We start from the raw sequence: 27,126 nt of genomic DNA on the forward strand, positions 1-27,126 counted from the left end.
CTGCAGTTCCAGCAGTGGTTTCAGGACTGTGACACTGAATACCAGAGTTAAAATGAACTCTTTCCAGGGTTTGTAAATGCAGGGCAATTGAGTGTTCAGTAAGTGTTAAATGTATATGATTTCTCTGTGCTATGATCTTGGCATAACTACAATGCCAGACAATAGGAAGTTTGCTGGTGTTCCTGAGGTGTGTATGTGGGGGGACAATTCAGGTTTCTTCTTGTTCACTTGGAGTCTGGATTGCTTTGTAAACATGTCTGTTAATAGCTGTTCACATTTGTCGTTTTTCAAGTGGAGGCGCACTTTGTTTCTCTTACAACTGTGATATGGAACTCAAATTTAATGGATTTAATCCACCACTAATATGAATTCAACTGTGAAATGCTACCACTAAATGATAGTTACCTAAATGTCTTAAATTTATGACTCTTGTCAACGCTTTTTGTCTTTATCTAAAATTAAATTTTTATTATAATACGTTTTTCACTTTTTGATACCTTGTATACAGTTCTTCATCTGTTTATGCACCATGTTGCTTGACATGCAGAGCACGATGTGTCTGACACAGCCACGAGTAGCTATAAGGGTAGCGCTACATAATTCAGACCCCAGACATTCCCTGTGTTAGTCCTATTTCCTGCAGTAAGAGCTTTCACCAGCAGCACCAACCTGACGTGAAGTTTGTGCTTGAATGAATAACATGATTTCACAGCCAATTTAATTCCCTAAGTGTTGTGCAATCTGTTACACTGTAAGCTCCCTCTTGGTTTGGTAGCAGTGCTGTGCTTCATACTGTATGTCTTTGCTTTGGTTTTTGTGTTAGCTTGTATTTGCTGAGGTCTTACGTCTGCATTTGTCCATCAAAATTTGCTTTAATGGTTCGTAGTTTCAGTGTTTACTGGAAGGCACCTCACTATCAGAGTTAGTATTTTCAATATTAGATGAAATCTAGAAATTTGATTTTGATAATCCATTGGGTCAGTATTTAACTACTTCTTATGTTCGTATCCCAGTAAAGAAAGAAAAGGATTCAGCTGAGTATTTGGGGGTTGTTGCGATAGACTCATTTGAAAAAGATTTCTGGAAAGGGTTGCTCATTCCCTCTATCTCAATCAGTTAGGGGCTTTGATTCACAGCCTTATCAGTACATTCCAGAACATGTAAATACAGCTCCTGTTCTTGTGTTATCTGTTTGTTTTTGGTATTCTGAACATTACAGTGATATACTTGGAAGGTGATAATTTTTTTTTCTAAACAGTTAGGATCTAAGCTGGACTTAAGATGTATCAAGAATGGTTGTATCAGGAATGGTGTGGTGAGCAGGACTAGGGAAGTCATCCTGCCCCTGTACTTGGCATTGGTGAGGCCTCACCTCGAGTAGTGTTCAGTTTTGGGCTCCTCAGAACAGGAAAGACATGGAGGTACTGGAGCAGGTCCAGAGAAGGGCAACGAGGCTTGTGAAGGGCTTGGAGAATCAGCCCTATGAGGAGAGGCTGAGGAAGCTGGGGCTGTTTAGTCTAGGGAAAAGGAGGCTGAGGGGAGACCTTATCGCCCTCTTCCAGTACCTGAAAGGTTCTTACAGTGAGAGTGGGGCAGGTCTCTTCTCACTAGTGACAAGTGACAGGACGAGGGGAAATGGCCTCAAGTTGTGCCAGGGCAAGTTTAGGTTGGATATTAGGAAGCACTTCTTTACAGAAAGGGTAGTTAGGTACTGGAATAGGCTCACCAGGGAGGTGGTTGAATCGCCATCCCTGGTTGTGTTTAAGAGCCGTTTGGATGTGGTGCTCAGGGATATGATTTAGTGTAGGGTTTTTAGAGTTAGGGTTCTGGTTAGGCTGTGGTTGGACTTGATGATCTTCAAGGTCTTTTCCAACCTGGGGGATTCTATGATTCTATATGACTGTAAAGTAGAAATTGTTGTGCATCCCATTAGAATGCAGGGCAAGTTATAAAACGAAGAGATAGCTTTTTCTATTGTCTTTTTGTTTGTCTGTTTCTTTTCTTTGGTGGTGTTTTTATGAAGTTTGCAATAAAGTAACTTAGTAAAGTTGGCCATGCAGATGATGATGCATTGTCCTTAGAGTTCCTTGGGTTTTGTTAAGAGCCAAAACCTATCAAGGGGTGGTAACTTTTATCAGTGTTTGACTTTCTCCTTTGCTTGTCTTCCATGTTATTACTTTTATTACTGTTAACTTTCTTTTTTTTTTCCTTTTTGATCCAATTCCTTTTTTGCATATCTGGGAAAATAATGGGATGAGAAGTCAATACTTAGAGCAGTCTTTCCGCATAGATTTTCAATATACTTTGGTGTTTGGGCAAAATAATATAAACACTGTTAAATGTACCTAATAATAATAATTGTTATCTATTTTTTGTAGTGTCAGTTCTGCGAAAAGGCTTTTATGAACTACTCCTTTTTACAAGGTCATATGCAAAGGCGTCACCCAGAAGAATCTCAGATTGGTACGTACTTCAGTTCTTTACAGTGCCTTTTCAGACTTGAATGCTTCAGTCAGCAGCAGACCTCGGAGCACAATTGTTTTTCCTAAGGTACACGTGTTGTAAAGGAGGAGGTAAACATGAACATGGTGTAGTAATAAAAATGCATTTTGTGAGTGTATGTGAATGATTAGTACATAATAGTCCACCTTACCTGAAATCAGTTTCAGTAGGATCAGACTCTCCTAGACTAAGCTGACTGTAAAATACGGTAAGAACAAGAAACTGTCAAGAATTAATTCAGCTTCATGTATCTGTGGTAATTTTGGTTACTATACCACTTACCTTCTTTTTTCTCTTAACTGAAAAACACATAGTTTCAAAAATTTTCTTAGTTCATTCCTATATTCTCTCCTTCCTATTACACTGCATGCTTGTGATTTCCACCAAGGACTAGCATGTGTCAGGAAAGGGCAGTGATTGGAAAGGGGGGGTAAAAAAAGAGGATTTGTGAGGGAAGAGACAGGGAATCATTTAGCAAAGTGTGAACTGTATCTTATCAAGCAAATAAAAAAACCAAGAACAGTGAGAGCAGTCCTAGCAGTATCCAACAAGCAGTAGTAGATTGGAAGAAGAAAGAATCTCCAGTGGACTCTATGGTTCATAAAAAAAAAGTTGTGAAAGTAGCTGCAGAGCTAGTTGAATTCATTCTTATATAAAGAATTAGGCTGAAATTGCTGTATAAGGGAAATATTTCGTGTTAATCCTAAAATGATATCCTACGTTGTGCTTGGGTTCCCAGATGACGAGCAGCCTAGTAAACCTTTGGTAATCTGATAAAGGAGGTTAAAATTTTGACATATTTTAAACTTGAAACATGTTTAAACTCCTTCACAATGACATTCCCCCCTCACTCATTCCAGATAAATAATCAGGTAGACTCATTATAAATGTTATTTAGAATAAATTGATCCTAACAGAAGTGAATAATTGAGGTTCGCTTAAGCCTTCACAGCTTTTTAGAGTCTGTGTTCCTTAGACACAGAGACTTCTTAGTGTCTGTGTTGCTCTGATTTCTGTGGTATATCTTAAATTAGTTTATATAATACTGTTCTTGCAAGTAGTTTATAAAGCTTCTTCACCTGTCTGTAATATTGATATTTTTCAGTCTTCACATAATTTTAGCAGCCTGGAGAACATCTGTTTAAAGGCATCTTTGAGAATGTTGGTAGTTAGAAGGGAAATTTTTTGAGTCATTCTTGATGAAGGTGTTACTGTGACATTGATGAAGGTGTTACTGTGACATGATAGTAAAGCATTTGTGGTAAGGGACACATTGCAACCGATGTTTTTAAAGTCAAGATTTTGTCTTGTTTTCCCAGCAGAACAAAAGAGGAAAGCGAAGACAGACAAATTGCAGGATGAGATTGAGAAACTAAAGGAGCAGTTGCAGCTCACCAAATCCCAGTTAGAAGCTGAACAGCAAGCTAATGTGGTCAGATTTTCCAAGGTAATATGTACTAAATAATGTGAACTTCTGAAAAGAAGTAGTACTTCAGTCTGTGCTCACTCATTTTGTAGCTAGAATGGAGCAAAAACCTATCTACAGCTTGCCTGCCTAGAATTAGATACTTATAATGATTGAGGTAAACACTTACCCTGGTATTCTACTTTGCTCTGTATCGTGTTGAAAAGCAGCACTGAGAAAGTAGAATACAATAAACCTATTTGATAGAGAAAATTCTCAGCTAAAAAACACTCATTTTCAATTACCACCATTAGCCGTGCATTTTCCCCTGCAATGAATGAGAGCCCACATGCTGCACTCCTAAAAACTTGCACCAGTGGAGATGACCCACTGTTGCTGTCGCCCCTACTGAAATGCACCACCCACAGCCTCACTGTTCTGATGTCTGCTGTTTGGTCTCCAGAAACATTCAACAAGGATTGATGAGTGGAAATGAGTGGAAAGAGTCCAGCGGAGGGCCACTAAGATGTTAAAGGGCCTGGAGCATCTCCCCTGTGAGGAGAGACTAAGTGAACTGGGTCTGTGTAGCCTTGAGAAAAGAAAGCTGAGAGGGGACTTGATCCAGGTTTATAAATACCTGAGGTGTGGGACCCATAGTGGCGAGGCTGGTCTCTTTTCAGTAGTGCATGGGGACAGGACTAGGGTTAATGGGATGAAAGTACAGCATAGGAGGTTCCACAAGAATGTGCGCAAGAACTTCTTTATGGTGAAGGTGACGGAGCACTGGAACAGGCTGCCCAGGGAGGTGGTGGAGTCTCCTTCTCTGGAGATATTCAAGACCCGCCTGGACGCCTACCTGTGTGACATGGTGTAGGGAGCCTGCTTTGGCAGGGGGGTTGGACTCGATGATCTCTAGAGGTCCCTTCCAACTCCTACAATTCTGTGATTCTGTGATACTTCCAGAGCATTCCTCATATAAACGGACTTCTCCTGTACCTGAAGTGTTGTCTTTTTCTTAGGGTTTGCAGCTTATTCATTGCAGCACAGTGCAGTTGTTTTTAGTACCTTTGGGGCCTGTTTTTATGTCGCTTGTCTTAGCTGAGACTCTTAACTATAAGAGGACTGCCTGAAAAGCCCTGAGGCTACAACCTGCAACCAACAACATTGGGCTTTTGAAACCTTGTTTTTCGGGGATGTTAGAGAAGACAGAAATATGAACTGCAACTGGATGCAGATTGTCTACTACGAGTGACATCCATAGTCAATTCAGGTGTTGTGTTCAGTGGATAACTGAGACCATCTTCCCTATCTTTTATGAGGAGATTTACTACTGGGAAGAACTTAGATGAAAAGTTGTGAAGTTCTTGGTCTGCTGTCTTCCATTGAGTTGAAAGGATACAGAAGATCTTGTTCTTCTTAAGCATGTTGTTAATACTTGGTTCTTCATGCAGCTTGTAGTAGAACTGTGAAGCTCACTGGCAAAAGATGCTGCAGTTACTAAAAACAGACACAGAAATAAGGGGGGACTGCAAACATACACCAGGATAAACTGAAGGTTGCTGAGTTTATAAAGCTATATCAGGCTGAGGAATTCCTCTGAGCTGAAAGCAGTTGGCACCTTGGTGCCTTATGGAGAGCATGCATTTGCTTGCTCTGCAACTTTACTTTCCCTCATATGCACTTATGGCCTCTTTAAGAAATATGATACTGAATTAAGTGCATCTTAGATAGGTTTATGTAAGGTCATTCATGTGTTCTTATTCAAAGAAAAACACCAAACTGCCAAAACTTCTTGAACCTTACCTGTTTTCTTAGAAAAAAATATATTGTTTTAGCCCCCAAATTCTTCAGAAATATGTTGTTTCTTTTCATGCTTTTAGTACTGCAATATGACCCCTTGAAAGTGCCTTTTTTTCCACAAGTAGTCTATCTGCTTGAAGTACTGTTGTATGCAAGTGGAAAAATAATTGGTAATGCTTTAAAAATAATTCTAGGAATGTGAACAGCAAAAATCAAAAGAAGAAGAAATTCTCCAATCATTTCATAAATGGAAAGAAGAAGAAAAAGCCAAATTGGCTGATGAAATAGAAAAAGTGAAAGATATGTTTATGAAAGAGCTTAAGGAGTTATCTTCAAGAAATTCAACACTAGAAAATGTAAGTGATGTAGCTTTTCTAACACTTTAAGATGTGAATCCTTTACAATACACGGTGAGCTTCAGATATTTACAATGCAGTGTAATCTTAAAGGGCTTTTTAGAAAACTTACAGATAATGGTGAAACGATAGCTGTGATTGTATCCTTGTAAATGGGTATTTTACCTAGATTATTGCAGTTCTCTGTAATGACAATATTTTGGATGAATGATGCCTTTTTTAACCAGGTCAGTATTTTCCTACTCCTCAACCTTTTAAGTGCCTGTTTATAGGTTAGTAGATGCTGTTGCTATCTATTAGACATGCATAATACTAGTATTCTCATGAGTGACATGGAGGGGACTAATCTCTGCCTTACAGTCCTAACACTACAACTGCATGTGTGTTCAGTACAGCCAGAAGTAATGCTTCCCATAGCCCTGACTATAATGAGAATTGTGAAAGACAGGTCAGGAGAAAACGCATGTGACATTATCAAAGTTCTGGTATTTTGTGGATGCTGGTTTCTGTGTATATTTGCAGTGTATGTTTATGTAAGATGCATGCATTAATAGTTATACAAAATGGATGATGAAATCATGAGAAATGTAAAGAATCTGCTACCATCTGCGTGTAGTTATGTTTAAAGTACGTTTTGCCTTAAATGACAGTTCAGTAAAATAAAATCCTTATATATATTTGGGCCTTAATTTTCTGCCCCACTCCTTTCAGCAACTGTTAGCATTACAAACATCCACTATGCAGAAATCCAATTTAGGGACACTGAAAGACAGCCACGAATTCATGGAAGAGAAGCCTCAGAATACTCAGGATTATCATAAAGTGGTTAAACTTCTTGAAAAACAGGTAATGCTGTATCTTTATGTATTGATTTTGACAGGCTGTTCTTGTTCTTTTTTTGTGCATCTCTGAGTAGAATTTTAAATTCAGAAGTAAAATGTCCATGCCTGTCAATGTGTAAAATAGCTGTTTATAGAATCCACCAGTGTCTACTACAATCTCTGTAATAGAAATTGAAGAGTTATTTCCACTATACTTCACATTTATTCTTTTACTTACTTATACATTTAATAATAAAGAATATCTAGCTTTACCAAATATGGTTTGGTTGCAATCCAGTTCCAGAAAGCTCTAATAAATAAATATTTATGTCTGCTGATCTGTGAGGCTGTTGGTAAGAAATAATGAAAAAATTGAGTTATTTGTTTTCTGAGGTGAATGTGTATATATATATATATATAAGATGCTTTTGGACAGCGTTTGCCAACCTGTGGTTTTTCAACCATAAAATGCACTTCAACCTGTCTTCTGAAGCTTCTGGATTGGGACTGTATTATCTGACCAGGACAGATGCTGGGCTGGTGAAAAATTGTTGGACAAGCCTAAGTCAAACCATAGGAAAGAGCTGAGAAGGGCTGAGGCTGAAATGGTTACACTGAGACTCACCTGCACATCCAGGTCCGCATATCCAAAACTTGAGTTGTGAGGCCTTTGGGAACGCCCAAAAACCTTTTCCCTCTTGTTTCTTGACACTTTGTGATATACGTTGTGTATTTCATAGATCTGGGAACTTGAAGGGATTGTGCTGGTCACTTCTGCTCAAAGATGTGGAAAATATTAAGGCTGTGTTTTATCACTGTTATGCAAAATATATGTACTGTTAATGTTTGAAGTGACATGGTTTGAGAAAAAACCCTGGTTATTACTCTTGCTATCAGTAAACAGCTGTATCAAAATGCTCATTTATTTCCCAGTCACAGTCACTGTGTATAGAAAGCCAAAAGCAAAAATAGTTTTCATAGCAACTGGTAAGAAAAGCCTTACTCAGACGTATAAAATATGCTAATGAATGCTCTATGTCTTAAATGTGGGGCTACTCACTTTTCATACAATCAATAATCTTTTTAGTACAAGTCTGCACGTGTTCCAGTAGATTTCAATTTGTTAACAAGAATTGATTTGTTGTTGTTGTTTAGGAAAGTAAATGGACATCTAGAATACAAGCCCTTCGTCAAGATCATGAAACAGAGAAGTCCCTGGTAAGTGGCGCAACAAACCACGTGTACTAGAAGGAAATGAATTTCTTACTCTTGAAGTAGTTCTTGCTATACAGTAATACATCCTTGGGGAATTAGAAAGCCAACATCTCAAGAGTATCTAAAAGTGTATCTTCCTAGATGCATTTAATATCTTTGTATTTCAGTTGTACTAGGATGTTGAAGTTTCTGTAAGGGGCAGAGTTGAAGAGGGATTTATCATTTAAGAATCCAACAGACACCTGCAACTGTACCTGCCTTTTGAAGGACTTGCGACTAATTCTGTGAACTCTGTATTATACAGTGTTTTCTGTGTTATGTGGATATTTTGGATAGTTGAGATATCACTTACTGTAGCTTTCGTCTGCCCTGCACCTTCAGCTGCCATAGAGCTACAGCATGTCAGAGTCTTTTTTTTTCTCTTCTCTTTCATTTCCCTGCTGCTTTTTCTGTTTTAGCTCTCAAATTCAGAATCTGTTCAGCTTTTCAATCTAAAAATACCATGGCATTTTGTTTTGCATTGGCATATCTATTTTACTATGCAAATCTTTATTCCTCAGGGTTTGGTTTTGTTGTTTTCTTTTTGTTTTGTTTTTTATTTTGTTTTGTTTTTGTATGTCTGCATTTCTTTTTAATCTCTTTCCTGCTTTGTTTCTCTTGCCTCCTCTCTTTTCATTTTCCTTTCATCTGCGTGACCATGTAAGAACTGAGCAGATCATAGTGGTCTGGCCATTACTTCTCCTCCTTTGGCAAGAAAGCAGTGGGGAGGAGCCATGGAACATTCCCCAAAAAGGATGTAGTTAATGATACACCCACATATATGCAAGAATAGAGTGAGGGAGGAGTAACGTAAGTATTACTTTTTAGATGGCGCACCTAAAATACTGTTTCCTTTCTTCTACATTCACAGCTAATATATATTAGGTTTTTCATGCCAATTCACAGTTTTTCTCCTTGAAATATTATTTTAAACTGTTTATAACCCAAACATTTTTACACGGTGATAGGCTTTTCCCCATGATCTTAATTTTAGGCAGTCTCAGCAGTGTGTTTGCATGCCCCCTTCATTGTATTGAGATTCAGGTAGACTTTGTTGTGGAAGTAAAATATGATTTAGGCAAAGTCCCCATGAAATCAAGAGATGCTACGTTCTTACTGGAAAAAGTGTTAAAAATACTTAGATATAGTATTTGTTTGTTCAAGTCTTATAGCACTGAAGTATTCTATATAATATTATTACCAAGTTGTTTCTCTTTTTCTTACTTTCTAGCTCCTGTCACAGATTGAGAAACTTAAATCATCAGTGAGAGAAGACCTGAATAAAAATAACACGTTTTACAAGAGGAGGATAGAAGAACTGGGAGAGAGGCTTCAGGAACAGAACGATCTGATTATTAATCAAAAGAAGCAGGTCTGTTTTGTGAAGCAGTCTGTTTCAGAGAACACAGGAAACAGAGAAACATTTTCCTCTATAATCTCCATTTGCACTGTTAATATTACCGGTTGGTAAGAGTATTACTGGAAATATTTTGGTTACACTTTGAAAGTAACATTGATAAATTGAAACCCAAAGAAGGGATGCAGGAATTAAAACAGTATTTAGAATGTAAGGTTTAACTAACCAAATGTTTTAGTAAGTTCTACACAAAGCTATAAGATTATTAGATTGTGGTTACCAAAGCAGATGAAAAATTTCTGATAGTGAACAGGATTTTGTCTGCCACAAGATGACTGTAATGAGTTCTAGTGTTTGGAATACAAAAATATGTGACTCTTCAACAAACTGACCAAACTGTAGAGAAGATAGGAGAGCTGCTGATTTAAAATCATTGTATACTGTAGTGTTTCCCTGGAGTGGAAATGGATTTGTAAACCTGACTGCGAACTGCTGAAGCATGAAGTATTGAAATACTAAGTACTGAGGTAACTCATAAACATGCTCTCATTCCAGTTTATAGCTCATATTATACATAGCGCACAAAGGAAGAGCGCAGTATGAGCGTGTTAGGATAACAAACAAACAAGTCTTAAATGTTAACTAAACATGAGTGTAATACACTTTGAGCAGTAGAACAGAGTTCCGTCAAAGCAGTATTTTTCTCCCATAAGCAGTAATAACAGTCCTGGAATAGTACTGAAAGCACTGAAACCAGGTATTTCTTACTAATACATGTTTCTAGATATTGCCCAATTATATTTTTAATTGTCACGTATCTGACTTTTTTCTTTTAGATAAAAGAGTTGTCCACAAAATCAGTTGCAAACATCAAACCCTATGACAGTAAGTACAAAATGTAAACAAAATCAACTTTTCTTTCTGAATTGAGCAGGTTGTCTGATGCAAATCTCACAAGTCTTAAAAAATAGACATAAACTTTTATAATCAAGTGTCACACATGACCAAAGAGGTGATCTGACCAGTGAGGTTTTGTGTTCCAGTTTGGTGATGGTTTTGTTACTGGCTTTGTTTCTGGCTTCTGGAAGTATTATAAATATTGAGCTTACACAGAGATTGTACATCTGTTGTGAAGGACCATTTTTCACTTTCTAGGCTACTTGTTTTTCCCATTAGTGCAAAAAATTACATAACTCGTAATTATTATTAAATATTGCTGCATTTATGAATCTTTGTCTCTTATTGTTTGTTATGTTTTTACTTTATTTTTCACTTTTATGCCCTTTTAGCAAACACTGAAGAGTCTAAATCAAGTCTACCTGTGATGTATGGTGAGTTTCTGCAACAGGCCCAGATTCAGTGCTTGTAAATTTTAACATCTTCTCGAATGTGATCATAGCTGTGAGAGTAGTTATGTTTAATGAATGTAAATTGAATCGCTTTGCTGCATTCCTGTGAATTAGTTGGAAGGGGATGCTACTGAAAAGAATGAAAAAAAAATAGAGTTAAAAGTATTCCCTAGCAGACTTTTACAGTATTGAAGTACATAAAGGTTAATGAAAATAATGATGTATAGGGAAGATATTTTTTTTTCCTCTTATAAATTGATTTTCTGATATATGCATACACTGGAATTTCTACAGAGGAAAATAAGTGGAGATGTTTGTTATATAAGCCTTGAAAACTGTGTTTTTCATGTGACTTATAATGTCAAGGATGAAAAAGGACAGCAGTAATCATCAAAATGGACAGTCATCACATCTAGATGGTTCCTCCAGAGTCTCTTATAGATCACATATATATATGTATATATAAAAATTGATGTTGTTTAGTCTTGGGAGAAAATGAAGGAAGAATTGACATTGTTTGATGCTTTGTGAAAACAACTTTCGTTTTCTCATTATGCAAACTAATGGTATTGTTTTTATAGCAATAGCCTGTGTTAAATTCTTACTTGCAATTCAAGTAATAAAGTAATATGAATAATGAACTTTGTGCAAGTAAAATGCTTAAACCTTAAAAACAGCTGCTATTATTTATTTGAATTATTGACATAATTACAGATTTATTATTACAATTTCTCTTATTTTAAAAACCTGTTAGAGAAGAAATGTGGTTTGTCAATGAAAAATGTACAAAATTTTACTTTTTCAACAAATCCAGAAGTGTCTTAAAGTTAAACTGTATCTAGGTGAATTGTGTGGAGAAAAGTAATGCCATATAGTAGAGTATTGATAATAGTACTTCAAATAGTCCATTCACGTTTTCATTCACAACAGCTTTCATCCCACCAACACAACAGTGCTGGTTCTAGCTGAGAACTCTCCCAGCAAGTGCTTTGGCTGAATATAAGAACTGAGTTTTATCAAGAATTTTGTTCTTAAAGGCTTAGGTATTTGACAGTGCTTGTCAGTCATTGCTTATTTTAGTGTATTCCCTTTAATTTGGACTGAAAGAATACAATTCTACAAATATTATTTCTGTGCTCTGACAGTTTAAATCAGCTTATTCAGTTGCCTTTCCTGATTTCTTGCTGCTCTAGATATCAAATTTTTGACATCTAATGAAACTTCTCAAGATTTAAAAAAAAAAAAAAAAAAAGTCTGTTCCTGCCATTGATATAAAAAAGATTCACAATCACTTTACTATGAAACCTCAAATAAGGCATTTCCTTCAAATTCCTATTCTGATTATTATTTCAGTTATCTCTGCAGGTCTCTCTGTCTGTCCCCTTTCTTCCCTTTCTTCTTTTTAAAACTTACCCTACCTAATTTGTGGATAAAAAGGTTAGCAGAAATTGTAGTGATTTTCCCCAAGACTTTCAGGACTCTTCAAGGGATTGAATTCCATATGGAATTAAGATATCATGGCCACATTTCATGCCATTATGGAAGAGCAAATGCTTGCTGGTAACATCTGTACACAAGTTTTATTTAGTGTGCATAATCTCTGAAATCAGAAGAGCTGAAGCTTTCCTACCAAGCTATCACCTGCGTGCAGAATATCTTTCCTGTCTTTCTTCTTTCTTGTTTGAGAGAAAATTAATGTGACCAAGTGCTCTTGTACAGCTTAAGGACACTTTTCAAAGTTGCTCAGAACCTTTTCCATTTTAAGATTACTTCTGTGTGTCTCAAATCTGTACTGTTAAAAGATACCTCAAATTACAAATGAGGTATCCTAAGTGCAAGGTGGAATAACTGTTAGCTGGGTGCTTTTGTGATGATGATGTGGATTTCTTGAAGGACTAGTAATGCCATCCCAACAGACCATTCTTGATTTCAAGTTCTTGAGGTAGCTGGAGTGGTACACAGATATAATGGAAGTCTATCTCACAAGAAGGCAACAGATGAATTATAATTTATCTTTATTTAAATGGACTTTGGCTTCTGCATAGCTCTTGAAATCTTGATAGCTGTTCAATATTTAATCTTTGTTAGGCCAGTAATACTGGGTGGAATTAATGGACGATCTAATTAATCTTTGCTTTTTGGCTACTGTTTTTAAAACCTTTTACTCAGTCTTGACATAACTGAAGCAACTGAGGAAAAAATAGTCAAGTAGTCTTCCTAGACAGTTAAGAGAGAAAAGGGACACCTCTCAGAGTTTGGTTCAGCTCTAAGATCTGAATTGCTCTTTGAAGCTGAATTGCTCTGTGTCTCTTTGTTGACTGTAGGAGTCTGAGATGACTGTATTCCTACCTTAGAGGCCCCAGGTGAGCGACTGAAATGTATCATATTTAAGAGTACTAGTTAGAAATCTATACTTATGCCGCTTATGTGCAGTATATGACTTCCCGTTGATTAATTATATAGGAAAATATATTATTCAAAAACAATAGTCCTAGAAACAGGACTCAGAGATTAAGCTTTTAGGATGCAGAATTTGAGTATAAATAAGAAAATTCAAGGTGTGAACAATGACTGTAACCATGGCTCACATTCCATACATCTTTAAGAAGTGCAGCACTTTGCAACAGAGGCATATTTCTAATTATCCTTGTTTTTTATATTGCAAGTGCAGAGTGCTTACTATGGGCCTTACTTCCCTACAGACAGTTGCACACTTCTGTTCAGGCTAAAAGTACTTTAACATTTCATATTTCATAGTAAATAGACAGGATTTCTGCTTCAGATACTGACCAAGAGACTGGCTTTTCCACTAGTATTATCAGAATATTGTGAGGAGGTTTTTTTTGTTGGTTTTTATTTCCCTAGGTAAAAACAGACAAGTAATATATGATATAATGAAAACACAAACAAGTTGAATTCTTCACTGTTATTAAATAGATTTTCCTATTCTACCTGTATGGAAATTGTCATTAAGTATTACTTAAAACAGAAATTTAATGATTAATAAAAAGTATTCCAGACACAATTATCTATCCACACCTATCAGCTGGCAGAAGACATAATCTGGAAGATATGGAAAAGCACCCTCATCACTGTAGAGGTCATCTTAAGGTTGCTGACTTAATGATAACTAGTATTAATATGGCTCGGTTCAGGCCAGCAACAGCCAGTGATACATGACTACAACCTATTTGGAGTAAGACTGGTGTTGGCAGCTACTGTTTAGTTTATTTCAAGTCTGAACCTGGTGATAAAGCTAGAGTTATGTTTAGGGCTGATGTTGACTGCTGACCCACTGTGAAGATGTGTCTAGAACTTGCTCTATAGGCTAGGTGGAGGATTTAGCAACAGTATTAATGTCAGCCATTTGATTAGAGTCAGGTGTAGGACTACAGAGGAGGACCAGATAGAATTAGGTTTGGAGTTACAGTGGTTAAGGCCGGAATAAAAAACGTGATTTACAGCAGGGTCTGCAAAAGGCTGAATTCACCCAGAGACACCTGTTTTTTGCTGAGCAAGGGTTTTACAGGGGTCACTGGGCTTGGGTTAGAATTAGGCTTAGATAGATGTTGATCAGCAAAAGAGAGTTACGGTTGAGTTGAGAAGGAACAATTAAGCTGCATAGCAGCAGCAGAGGCTGCCTGAATAGGTTTAAGTATGAAGCTGATATTTATCTATTTTATAATTGAGAAAGGGGTGGATCTGAGAGTCAGGGTTCAAATGGTGTTAGTGAACAAAGTATAATGGAGGTTACATCTGAACTGCAAGACCGATGTACTCTCGTTCTACCAGTACCCTGGTACTTAAGTGATTGCTAACAGTAAGCTTGCTAATAGTTAGGTGCTGTGCTTTTCAGTGATGTGCTAAGAGGTCTGATCAGACTGTTAAAAGATGAAAATCTCTGGTAAATTTCAGGAGTGGGGTTCCTTAGGAAGTCATCTCTATACCTGTCTTTCTGTAAACTACAGGAGTGGTGAATGAAGCTGCTTTTGCTCAAGATGATGTTTGGTAATAGTCACATAGAATACGTGTACAGTATAGTGAAAGAAAGGCCTACTTACATTGGAGAAGACAAAGTTTCCAAATGTTCCACTCCATGTATTAGGATTTGATCTCCTGTCATCATGCAGAACATGCTATCCATGTATTTTCCACAGTGGTGGTGCTTGTTTAGTTTTGCTCTTCTGTTTTGTGCTTTACTTGTTCTGACTTCTGTTTCTAGTATACGTGCACCTTTTTTCCAGATTACTTTCAATTCTGAATTCTGGGAACTGGGCTTTTTCTTCAAAATTAAGTTACCCAGCAAGGGCTTGTGGTGAGATGAGTCATCGCCTTAAAGTAGATTGCATCTGAGTAAAGTACAGGTGAAATGACTGTAGATTAAATCCAATTATGTAGCAACTGACTGTGTAGTAGGTCCAGCCAACAAAAATGCTGGGGCCTATGCCCATGTAATAGAATTAAATTGCACCAGAGCATCATTCATCTGTGCTTCCATCTCTGTCATCCCAAATGGAGTCATTGCTTTGGACAGTGCTAGTTGGTGTAGGGCAGAAGTGCATCAAGAACAGCCTTGGGAGGTCAGTAATTTGGAAGTACTGCAAGTACAGAAAGCATGGAGAGAGCAGCTACCATACAAGGAGGGATTATAGCACGCTCTTTAGTTCCAGTTCAGGTGGGGAATATTGGAAATGAGACATTGTATCATTTAGCTCCAGGTGATCAATTCACTATGATAATCCATCCCAGAGCATTAATACCTGTACCCTGTTGTACAGGAAGTGCTGAGGAACAGACACCTTTGCAGTAATGTCACTTCTTCCCCTTTCACCAATACAGCATGACAACAACTCACAGTATCAAAGGATTCCTGTGAGAGCTGAGGCAAATGTATGCTGACCCAAAATACTGGCCAGTGCATTTTCTCTTGTACCACCAGTAGCAGAATGCTGAAAGTATTGCTTGCACGTTTTGTGCAAGAAAAAACTCAAGTTTTAGTTTTTATTGAAATGTCTTGAAATTCACGAAAGCTAAATATTAACATTTCAAAAACTTATTTTTTAATTAATCGACGTTTTCATCCATCTCTTAAATATGAAGTCTATAGAATGGTAAATAAAATGTCCTCTGACTTCACTTGTGTAAAAGCAGTTATTCTTGGTAGCCTACAGAATAATAACTTCAGTGTTTTTAGGGAGCCTTTTTTCAGCAGATGTTTCAAGATTTCTTTAAAGCAGATAATAATAAATGTCCAACAAAATGTACTTTAAAATGTTCAGTGATTTAAGTCTCTGCATGGAAAAATGTTGTGTCATGCACATATGGATTCACTGCTTACTAATTCTCTAAACTGAGTTAACAGATTATTATTTTTTTACATATATTTTAGAGGGTTTCTATATCCATCCATTTCACCTGCCTTTTGTAAACTACTAAGACACAAAACCACACATAAACAGTATCTAAAGAAAGCGATTTTAAATGAAAATATTGGATGAGAATGTGAGTTTATTCACTCTCAGGTGGCTTTGTCCTTGGCTATGCCCATAACCATTCCACCTGGAAGCCATTCCAAGAAGACATGGGTTTTCTAGAGTTTTGTGACCTGCGCAGGTGGCTTAAAGCTGATGGATCTGAGGTGATACCGGACAGCAAACTTAGGCAGTTGAATCACTCTCTAAGTAACGACTGTGTTAGGATCTCCTCTACAAATATTTCCTATCAGGGCAGTACTTTTGACTGTGAAGAGTCGTGTTGTATTGGGTTTGTGATTGATAAGAAGCATGTGAGCAGTCAGGAAAATTGACATCAGTGTGTTTTTTTTGCCTTACTGTACCTCTCTGGACCTTGACCTTCTTCTGTCCTGTTTGTCTGGTGTTCCTGTTCTTCTTTGGTGTTCCTGTTCTTCCTCGTTATTAGAGCAGGCCCCCTTGGTACATATGCTGGAGCCCATAGAGGAGCTTTCAGAAGAGGAAAAAGGTAATGGTTGGTTGAGAACAAAATGTAGTGGCATGTTTTTCTTGAAAATAAAAATGTGAATATTATTTTATGTGTACAGTATTTTTCATTGTGCTTGAGTACGCTTATCTGGTTTGGGTGGGAACATTCCTTGTACATGTCAATTTCCTTTTTGCCATTGGTGCTTGTAAATATTATGTTTTCATTATCCAAGTTCAATATTTTTTTGTGGAAATCTTAATTCCTTAAAGCAGGCATATTCCATATGCATAAAGGCGGTTGAGATAAGCAGAAGAAAAATGATTGATGAGGAATACCCCCCTCGCTAGGAAATTCTTTCGTATAATCTGATGGTGTTGATGCTATTGCAATGTATGCTCACTTCTTTCACTACTTGTCATAAGCACGTAAATAGTTCAGATAGAGGAAGGAAGTTTGTGGTGGAAGCTGAAGCTGCCAACTTTTATACATAGACCAAATATACTTTTTGCAAGTAATCTAATTTATACCTACCACTGCACAGCCACAACTCCAGCCAGAGTTGTGCTCAGTGTTGGTGACTTGTCACATGTTGATAGCTGCCAGTGCCAACTTGGCAGCTGGTCCTTTGCTTCATTTGAGGGAAAACTTGGGCAAGGCCACGTTTACACTGACAGATCAAAAAGTGTTGGCTCATTTTTGCATGGTGTTCTACTGGATGGAGCTAGCAGTATTTTAGGTGAAAATCCAGATGACTACCGAGCAATGATAATCTGTGCTGTGTGCAAGTAAATAAATAATAAAATAAAACTCAGTTTTGAACTTTATAGTCAGTGAATTTCAGATTTCTAGGAATAACGCTGTTTTCAAAACAAAAAAAAATGTCATTTGAATACACCTGTGGTTAAGTGAGAGGTTTCCCCAGGGAAAACCCAGTGGCTCTGTCCAGTCTGAAATAAGGACTGCTTACATTTTTGCCATTCTTTCTGCTATTTCTTTTGCTTGCCATCATCTCTTTTGATCGATTGTTGTCTTCTGTGCCTACAGGCATGGCCTACAGTACAAAAGAAAGAAAGAATGTGGTCTGAAAGGTTAGACCTAGATTCTTTTGTTTGCAATGACAGCCGTTTAGAAGGGAGAGTGTGAAAATTCTTGACTTGGCAGATGATTTCTCAGGTTTATGTAGAAGCTGAGGCAGTGGACCATGCTTGAGATCCCTTGTCTTCAAAGCTGTCCAATCTAGTGCTTTTTTGGTTTGTTCATTTTTTTTTTTAAACAAAGATGAGTGAGAAAACAGTTCCTTAAATAGTTGGCTCCTGACAAAAAGCTACTGGTTTTAGTTAATTAGCAAGAACTAATATTGTCATTAATTAGAATTATACTGGATAGTCCCGTTGCCCCATATTAGTATAAAGTAATTATGTATAAAAAAATGATTTTAGATGGATCTGTTTTACTGTGGGGATTAACATCAGAAAAGGATAGGATTTCCAGTAAGCTCCTTGGAGCCATCTGCTTAAAATGTACGATGACTCACATCAGGCTTTCTGGGAGAACTCTGTGCTCTTCAATGCCCCTTTTCCAGACTGGGGACAGTCTAGTAGTTCTGCCTTTCGGCTCTGACCAGTAGTTTACCTCTTCTAGGACTTGACCCTCCAGCCACATCCCTTTTAACCCCATGTCTCTTGGGGAATGAGTTGTCCATGAAGTTCCCAAGGCCAGATAAAATTTTTGGCAGATACTGTCTTCTTCAGTACAGCTCTCATAGCATGGTAGTTGGACTCTTTCAGTCTTTATTTCTTTTCTTTCTTTCCAGGATCCATTGAAAGCATCCTAGAATAACCCAGATATTCTGTGTGTGTGTTGAAGCTTTCTCAGTTCTTCTGGATGAGGATTAAATGGACAGCTTTTTAAATAGAAGGAAAAGTGGAACATTTATTTATTAACCAAATGTTTGAAAGTCACAGTGTGGCATTATTTCTTCAGTTATATCTTTGCCTTTGGGTTGGCAAATGACTCCACAGCTCTGTAAAGCATACTGGAAAGAGAGAAGCTCCTGCCTTTTATTTTGGAGGGGGAAGTTGGGAGTTCAATTAACAGCGTGCTTTCCCGGCATGTTGTGTATGCCTCTGTGTATGCTTTGCAGTCTATGTTGCTGTTGCCAGTCAGAAGCAGGTACTGTGGAACCACTGATTATTGCTTCACTTGGTGTCTAAGTAGCACTTGGTAGAATTTCCCTCTTGGCAGAGACACTTCACAGGCAGGTTCTAGGTGGGTGTGTTTTGCCTCTTTACTCTCCTGTATGACCTTTTAATACTTTGACTTAACTTAAACGTCAATCTTTAATTTAGGTTAAGAATCTGTATTATGATTCTTTTTATCTTGAGTAAGAGTTCATGTTTTTACTGACACTTAAAATAAGGGAAAGAGGTAGAAAGTTCTTTGTCTGCTTTAGTATGTATGATGGTGTCATTGACCTGCATAGTAGAAAACATGACACTGAACTTTGTATTTGAAAGAGGTTTAAAGATAAGTAGTATCAGTCATATGTGAAACATTCTGCCTCATACTGTGCCTTTGTTTTTACCAAGATTTTTGAAAGTGTTAGAACTTTTCAAAGAACTCGGTAGATGTTTTTCATGAGACAGCACAGTTGCTTTATTCTCTTCCTCTGACCGGGTTTGTCATATTCCTTTTCTTGCTACTATAGTCTTGCTTTCGTTTGAAATAGCAGTTTTAGAGCACTTAATTATCAGAAGACAGTCTTTATCAGAAGTTCCAAAGAACACTTCTGAAAGTAAAGATCTTTGTGGTTAAATATTCAAGCATGCATCTTTACAACAATTTTACAACAAGAAAATATAAGGCTGTTTGATGGTGAGAGCTTGATGCTGAGTTAGTTTCCAAGTGAGCTGACCAGATTTTAAAAGGAATAGCCTCTGTGTAGAGACAAAAAGTGGACTTTTATGTCTGTGGTGTTTATAAAAAAGCAATGTGTACCTCAATGCAGTTTTTAACTGTCTTGTGTAATGCAGATTTTATTGAGATGCCTTTTAAATGTATTTTTTTTCTATTCTTATTTCAGAAATAGAGAAAGATGATCTTAAAACAGGTAGAAGTAACCAACATTTAATAAATGCTTTGAAGACTGACCCTTCTTTAACTAAAGAATTAAGAGTTGTTTTGGAGCAAGCCCTGGAGGAAAAACTGGAATCCTTGGGAATTAAAGCAGTGAGATTATTTTGTGTTCTTTAAAAGAGGGGTAACATTTGACTCATTTGTTTGTTACTTTCTCATTTCTGTACCACAACCCTCAACCTAGACAATCCAGAGCTAAATTTCCAACCGTTATAAATCGGTGTAATTCATTAACCTGAGGGAATTTCCAGCGAATTACAGCTGTGGACAATACGACCACACCTGTTAGCAATGCCTTCATCTTATATGATTTTCCTGCAAGCTTTTTAATATTTGAAGTTTAAAGTATGTTTATAGTTCTAGGGTAATAACACCTAATAAACACAGCCGCCCTTGTGTTTACAACGCAATTTGTTTCTCTAGGGTGTCCGTGGAATCCCGAATGATCGCTTAAATAAAATTGTGCATGCCATTGAATCTGCTAGAGAACACAAACTGAAGCAAGAGCCTGATATTCAACGAATTCGAGAGTATCTTGAACGCCAAGTCAGTTTTAGGGTTGTAGAGAGATCAACAGTGTCTAACAGAGCAGTTTCCAGTCCTCAAGTTCCTTCAGAAGGTTAAGTTTTTATATATATTTTAGTTTAATTAAGTTTTGCTACTATGGTACAAAATACGCTTTATCCAGAAACAAATTCTAGATATGTTTTGTCTAGAAATGCTTGTCTGTAGCTGCTTTCTGATTTTTTCATTTAATTGTTCTATGTAGTTAAGACCAATGAGACTGCTTCCTTCCAAGTGCTGTTGATGATGTGTTTAATTGCAGAAAAACTACTTCTTGTGTTGGAAAAGATGTGTGGTAACTGAACTGTTCTAAAGAAAAAACTTTTATACTTCTTTTTCTATAAATTTGTAATCTGCAGAACAGACATCTTTAATTCTTGAAAGAAATTAGATGCTAGTGTAAAAGATGCCAAGCATTGCTTCTAATAATGAGACTGAAAACTTTGCTTGTAGGTAAACAGAAGTTCAATCAGCTGGGAATTTCCTCGTCTACCATACCACAAAAACCAGTAAGACGCTCTTTGACAGCTGTCCGCCCAGCTGAACAAAGAGCAGCCATTGCTGAGAATACATCCACACCAAAGTAAGAGTTCTACTCTCATAGCCCTCATACCTTGGGTAAAAATCCCCTGTGGGTGTGATTATTTTTTTTTAATTTTCTATTTTTTGGAACTGATGTGTTTCATGCTAGTATATTGTAGGGATTAAGTAATTCTTTATTTTATTTTATTTTATTTTTCCCTATATAAACTTTAACTGGTTGGCTGTCAGCATTGAAATAACTTGTTTTGTTATTTTTGGTTGCAGGAAACTCATCGGAAATGAAGCTTCCAGAAAGACATCTAGTATCACGTATGTTTTTCTTTTCCCATTGTATTTTTGAAGAAAACATTATCAATGCATGCAATGTAAGACTTGTTCTGAAGTTCAGATGTCAAATGCTCCTCTGGACTCTCCCTCTCCCCCTGATCCGAATCAGCTGTTATAGTCTCTGAATGGCAGCATGTTCTCAACTCAACAGATGTTTTCCTTATTGGGAACCAGAGAAAGACAATCAAATCAAAAATCAATAACTTCCTAGCCAGATGGAAGCATTTCAATCTTTTCAGCTTGTTTATATGTTTTTTTTTATTATAACCAGAATTAAGCATAATATTCCAGGTCTCCTCAAGCATATTATTTTGTAATTTTCCGCAATGTAATTTTTGTCTTCTGGATAGCATTAGTGATGCAATTCTAAACTCATCAAGACAGAAGTAGGTTGTAACTGGCTGCTAACATCTAATTACCAACTCAACAGTTATTCTAACTTGATTAACTGAACTGTTGTGGAAAATTCCTAAATTATTTTCACCAAACAGAATGCAGAGCAGAATTTCTGTGGTGCAAATTCCATGGCCCTGGACGTTGCTCTCACATGAAAGCCTATTGTTGTTTGCTTGGCAAGAGGTTTTATATGTTGGTGTGTTGGTTTTGTAAAGGTAGTTACATAGGCGGAAATAATCACATCTAAGAGATAAGAGATCTCTTCGATCTCACAATATAAGTGATATAATAACCTCTTGAGTTTACTTAGCAGCAGAATTTCTTTTTGAGTGGTTTTATGAATAGCTGTAATTTATGGGAGTTCCTTTTTTTCTTCCACGTACGAGGAATGCTCATGTTACTGTAAAGGAAAATACAAGGAATCTTTAAAAGATGTATGTGTCAGCACAGTCACTGAAAGCCAGCGAGTCCTCAGGCTTATGTGTTTTTGCTTAGAACTCCACCGTTCAGTTCAGAGGAAGAAGCAGATGAAGATGATGTCAAACAGTCGCACATATCACGACAATTGTTGCAAAAGCAGTCAAAAACATCAAGCAACAAAGTCAGTGCTTTTCAGATGGCTTCTGACAAAAGTGATGTGGATGGGACAGAGGAAAGTGAATCTGAAGAAATAGGAACACCTGTCAAAACCTCAAAAGGTATTTTTCCTTTTTTCATATACATGTGTTGTAACAGCTGTGTGTGATTTTTTTTTTAAATATTTCTGTGTTGGAAAATAACAAAGTCTGAGTGACTAGACTTGTGTATGTGTGTTTGTATACAATTCATTCTTTTGGTAATGTATTTGTGTTACCACAGTGCTTAGAGATGTCAAATAAAATTAGATGAGTGTGAAGTTAGGTGAATGCATGCAGAGAAATATACAGTCTGTGCTTTCATGAGACTCCCAGCTTGAACTCAAATTGGCCATTGCAGTAAAAGAGAACAAGAAATCCTTTTACAAATATATTAACAGTAAGAGAAGAACCAAGGAGAATTTCCATCCTTTACTTGATGCAGCACGGAATGTGACCACTGTGGATAAGGAAGAGGTTGATGTTCTCAACACCTTCTTTACATCTGCCTTTAATAGTTGGATCAGTTATCCTCCAGGCACTTTACATCTTGATCTGGAAGTCTGGGATGTTATACAGGTAACACTCCTGGTGATTCACGTAGGGACAATTAAAGAGCTGCTCCTCCATCTGGACTGTCACAAGTCCATGGGATCAGATGGGCTCCACCCTCGGGTGCTGAGGGAGCTGGCAGAGGTGATTGCTGAGCTGCTTTCCACCATCTATCAGCATTCCTGGTTATCTGGAGAGGTCCCAGAGGATTGGAGGCTTGCCAGCATGACTCCCATCTACAAGAAGGGCCGTAAGGAGGGTACTACAGGCCTGTCAGACTGACCTCGGTACCAGGAAAGTTATGGAGCAAATCATCTTGGGTGAGATCACACGGCATGTGTTTGGCATCCAGGGGATCAGGCCCAACCAGCATGGGTTGTGCTTGTCCAACCTGATCTCCTTCTGTGACCGTATGACCAGACTGGTAGATGAGGGAAAGGCTGTTGATGTAGTCTACCTAGACTTCAGCAAAGCCTTTGACACGGTCTCTCACAGCATTCTCCTGGGGAAACTGGCTGCCCATGGCCTGGACAGGTATACCCTTCTTTGCGTAAGGAACTGGCTAGAGGGCCATGCCCAACAGATAGTAGTTAATGAAGTTAAGTCCAGCTGGCAACCTGTTACAACTGTTGTTCCCCATCTTGTTTAATATCATTATTGATGATCTAGATGAGGGGATTGAGTGTACCCTCAGTAAGGTTGCAGATGATACAATGGCCACAATAACACCATGAAGCGCTATAGGCTTAGGGCTGAGTGGCCAGATGTCTGTGAAGAAGAAAGGGACCTAGGGGTGTTGGTTGATGCTCTGCTGAGCATGAGCCAACAGTGTGCCCAGGTAGCCAAGAGGGCCAATGGCATCCTGGCCTGTATAAGAAATAGTGCAGCCAGCAGGAGCAGAGAGGTAATCATCCCCCTGTACTCAGCTCTGGTGAGGCTGCACCTCAAGCACTGTGTTTAGTTTTTGGGCCCCTCACTACAAGAAAGACATTGAGGCTCTAGAGCATGTCCAGAGAAGGGCAACAAGATTGGTGAGGGGTCTGGAGCACAAGTCTTATATATATGAGGAGCAGCTAAGGGAGCTGGGATTGTTTAGTCTGGAGAAGAGGAGGCTCAGGGGAGACTCATCACACTCTACAACTTCCTGAAGGGAGGTTGTGATGCCAAGGGGTTTGGCCTCTTCTCCCAGGCGCCAAACAGGACCCAGGGAAATGGCCACATGTAGTGCCAGGGGAGATTTAGATAATGCATAAGGAAAAACTTCGCTCAGAGAGTGGCCAGGAACTGGAACAGAGTGATGGAGTTGCCGTCCCTGGCAGTGTTCAAGAGGTGTCTGGATGAGGTGCTATGAGATATGGTTTAGTAGCTTAGTAGGTAGTAATGGTGATAGGCAGAAGGTTGGACTAGATGATCTTGTAGGTCCTTTCCCACTTTGTGATTCTATGATGATTCTATGATTCTGTCCCAAACAGTCTGGGTAAGACTTTTACTTTTTAGGAGATTTTTAGGGCAAGAACAGTTGTCATGCCTGCCTTTTGAATCAAAATTTTTGGTGTAATTTTTTTTTTATTAACTTGTAGGAACTGTTATTCAAAAACTGACTGAACAAGTTGGAAGGAGTCTTTCTAACCACGGAAATAAGAGCAGGCCAGCTGGAGGGATAGATGTTGCACAAGCGTTTCTTAAGAAAGAAGAAGTGCAAGACCCCAAGGTATTAATTTTATTAGTCATTATAGTCACTATTAAGTAATTGAACTGAATGTTGTTTAATTGATCTAAATCTGTTACATTTATTTCATGCTAAACCTATATTGATGAAGAATTTGATTCTCAAAGATGTTTTTGGAGATAGAGCTAAGAAGTTAAGTAGCCTTTTTTGGGTAATCTAATGTCTTAGAGTATTTTTAGTTCTAGAGCTCTACCTAGTAGGGAACTTTGAATTGCGTTTTAATGAGAGGACAGATTATACTTTTGAGTGTGGTATTTTGTTTTTCTATGTCTAATTAATAATCGTATACTTTTCTTAGACTACATCGCTGGTAACTGGCAACTGAGTATGATGTGTGTTCACAATCAGAGTTCTTACATAGCTTGTTCTTTACCCTTCGGGTTTTAGTAGAACCCCAGTCTTACCCTCAGTGTCAAGTTTTATAGTCAGCAAGTCACTTTGGTGCCCATCAGTCTTCACATGAACAAATTTTATTGAGAACAAAAGTTACTCCAAATCAGACGTCAGCAGCAGATAATGCGATTTCATTTGCAGTAGGTTATTGAAGCAGATAACCAGATATTAGTTCTGTCATTCAAGGAAATACATACCTGTATGTTAGTTGATAATAAACAAATAATAATTACTGAAAATTCAGTTATCCATAATAAAACTCACACCTTAGGGCTTCCTAAGAACTAAATACGACATTTTTCACTCCTCCCAAAAATAGTGACACTTCTATTCCAGTTTATACAAAGGGGTGATGGTATTAATGGTAGCTGTAGTGGTAGGGTGCTTTCAGTTGCCACTGCTGACACCTAACTTGTCCATTGACTGTATGAGAGCTGCACTTCATCCTAAAGTCAGAATTATCAAATCAGATATGGCAATTAAAATGTGATTTGGAGTCTAATATTATTTTCAAACTCTCTGCAAAGCCGGATGATGTGTTGCCATAAAATGGGCTCAGTTACATTTAATGGATGTTGCATTTAATAAGGATCTACAAGTGTTTGGCCACCACATTAAGAAATTTGGGCTTTGAGAGCAAAGAGCTGTAGCAAAGGAAGCCTTAAAATCTATGCTCAGCAAAAATAATTTTGCTGTAATTCATTTAAAATATAGAGGATATACAGTGCCTTGTTGTGGTATGGACATAGTGAGTTAGAAATGAGTTTATGAACCCGGGGCAAGGATTGGTACTTTGTTTCTGGAATCTTTACAAACGAGCACACCTACCTTGTATTCTTTGCTAATTATATAGGAATGTCTGTATCTTCAGGTTAATATTTCCATGTTTAAATGTAGGCAAGTTCAAGGTAGTTTTCTAAATTATGCTTAGAATCCTCAAAGGCGCCTAAAAATATACACACAAAATGCCAACAATATGATGATTTCTCTCAAGATCTGTTTTTTACTAGTATAAAGTGGCTTAAATAGTAATAGCTGCTAATGGTCATTCTCAAAACCACCATACTATAACATCTCTCTCATACATTCATTGACATGTTTTACAAAGGCCACGTTTTACAGAGCATCCTTCGGGAACATCTTAAGGACTTTGTGCACATCTGAAGATGTACAAGCATTATGTGAGTTTAGCTGTGGCACGTACTGTATGAGTTACAGTATTTCTTGATGCGAGTCCTTGAGTTAATAAAATTGTCTACTAATTCTGACTGGGGCCATTTATTTTATGCTTGGTTAATACTGAACTGTGCTTGAAATTGATAGTTTTCTCTGTGTTTTGTACTTACAAGTCAGTTAAGACTTGAGCTAATGAGGAAACACTTCTTAGTATATGTGACCCTGACTTTCTCGCTGCCACACCCTCCAAATGCAGATAATTTGAAATAGCAAAATGTGGAATCCTGGTATGTTAATAATACAGCACAGCACACGGATCTGTCAGCTTCTGAAAAGCTGTTTGCAACAGTTATGAATGTAAAAAAAAAATTGCATTTTGTTGCAAGAAAAGCCAGCCTTACTCCAGTTTCTTCTTTCAAAACGCACTACATCTTCATATTTGTGGATTTCTCTCCAGTCTGTACGTAACTTAGATTGTTTCCTGATAGTATTAGAATCTTTTCTTCAGAGCACTTTCTATGTTTTATTGTGACTCTCAGAGATTGTAGCGAAATAACTGTGAGAAATGATCTTTATCATACTATGGGTGAGCTCTGTAATAATGGCTAGATTCCATTGAACCACAGCTGATTGGCAAATAGGGAAATGCTGTAGCTCTTCTTTGAAAAGGTGAATGAAGATATTTAGCTCTCAGGCCAATGAGATAACCTGAAGGCAGCAAGTTTGTGCCTTTTCTTATCTGTTTGATTTGACAGTCGTTTTGGGAACTCGATAGGCAGATCCATCATTTAATTAAAAGTAATGATACTTGTATGTACTGACAGTCAGTCTTACATACTTTAACCTTGAGCACCATGTTTTTAAATTTTATTGTTTAGTTTTCCCTTTAAATAAATTTGTCTTAGATTGAAAT

The 27,126-nt window shown here is 37.6% G+C and overlaps 1 protein-coding gene across 10 annotated transcripts in view; it reads left to right on the forward strand.

Moving 5' to 3' along the window:
• Positions 1 to 27,126, forward strand: part of DZIP1 (DAZ interacting zinc finger protein 1) — a 33,715-nt gene that overhangs the window by 4,798 nt on the left and 1,791 nt on the right. For 2 of the 10 annotated variants that reach the window (XM_085535998.1, XM_085536003.1), the window contains 15 exons: positions 2,379 to 2,463; positions 3,822 to 3,949; positions 5,902 to 6,063; positions 6,775 to 6,909; positions 8,040 to 8,102; positions 9,370 to 9,510; positions 10,332 to 10,380; positions 10,785 to 10,826; positions 16,764 to 16,823; positions 19,867 to 20,012; positions 20,343 to 20,538; positions 20,937 to 21,066; positions 21,291 to 21,335; positions 22,245 to 22,447; positions 24,496 to 24,626. In XM_085535998.1, coding sequence (XP_085392124.1) covers positions 2,379 to 2,463; positions 3,822 to 3,949; positions 5,902 to 6,063; positions 6,775 to 6,909; positions 8,040 to 8,102; positions 9,370 to 9,510; positions 10,332 to 10,380; positions 10,785 to 10,826; positions 16,764 to 16,823; positions 19,867 to 20,012; positions 20,343 to 20,538; positions 20,937 to 21,066; positions 21,291 to 21,335; positions 22,245 to 22,447; positions 24,496 to 24,626 — 1,716 coding nt within the window. Of the gene's footprint in view, positions 1 to 2,378; positions 2,464 to 3,821; positions 3,950 to 5,901; positions 6,064 to 6,774; positions 6,910 to 8,039; positions 8,103 to 9,369; positions 9,511 to 10,331; positions 10,381 to 10,784; positions 10,827 to 16,763; positions 16,824 to 18,597; positions 18,753 to 19,866; positions 20,013 to 20,342; positions 20,539 to 20,936; positions 21,067 to 21,290; positions 21,336 to 22,244; positions 22,448 to 24,495; positions 24,627 to 27,126 lie in introns of those variants that run through there. The other 8 variants (XM_085535999.1, XM_085536005.1, XM_085536000.1 and 5 more) reach the window with 5 other exon arrangements.

The sequence above is a fragment of the Coturnix japonica genome, chromosome 1 (assembly GCF_054131305.1).
Source record: "Coturnix japonica strain WE chromosome 1, WE-NBRP24, whole genome shotgun sequence".
NCBI lineage: Eukaryota > Metazoa > Chordata > Aves > Galliformes > Phasianidae > Coturnix > Coturnix japonica.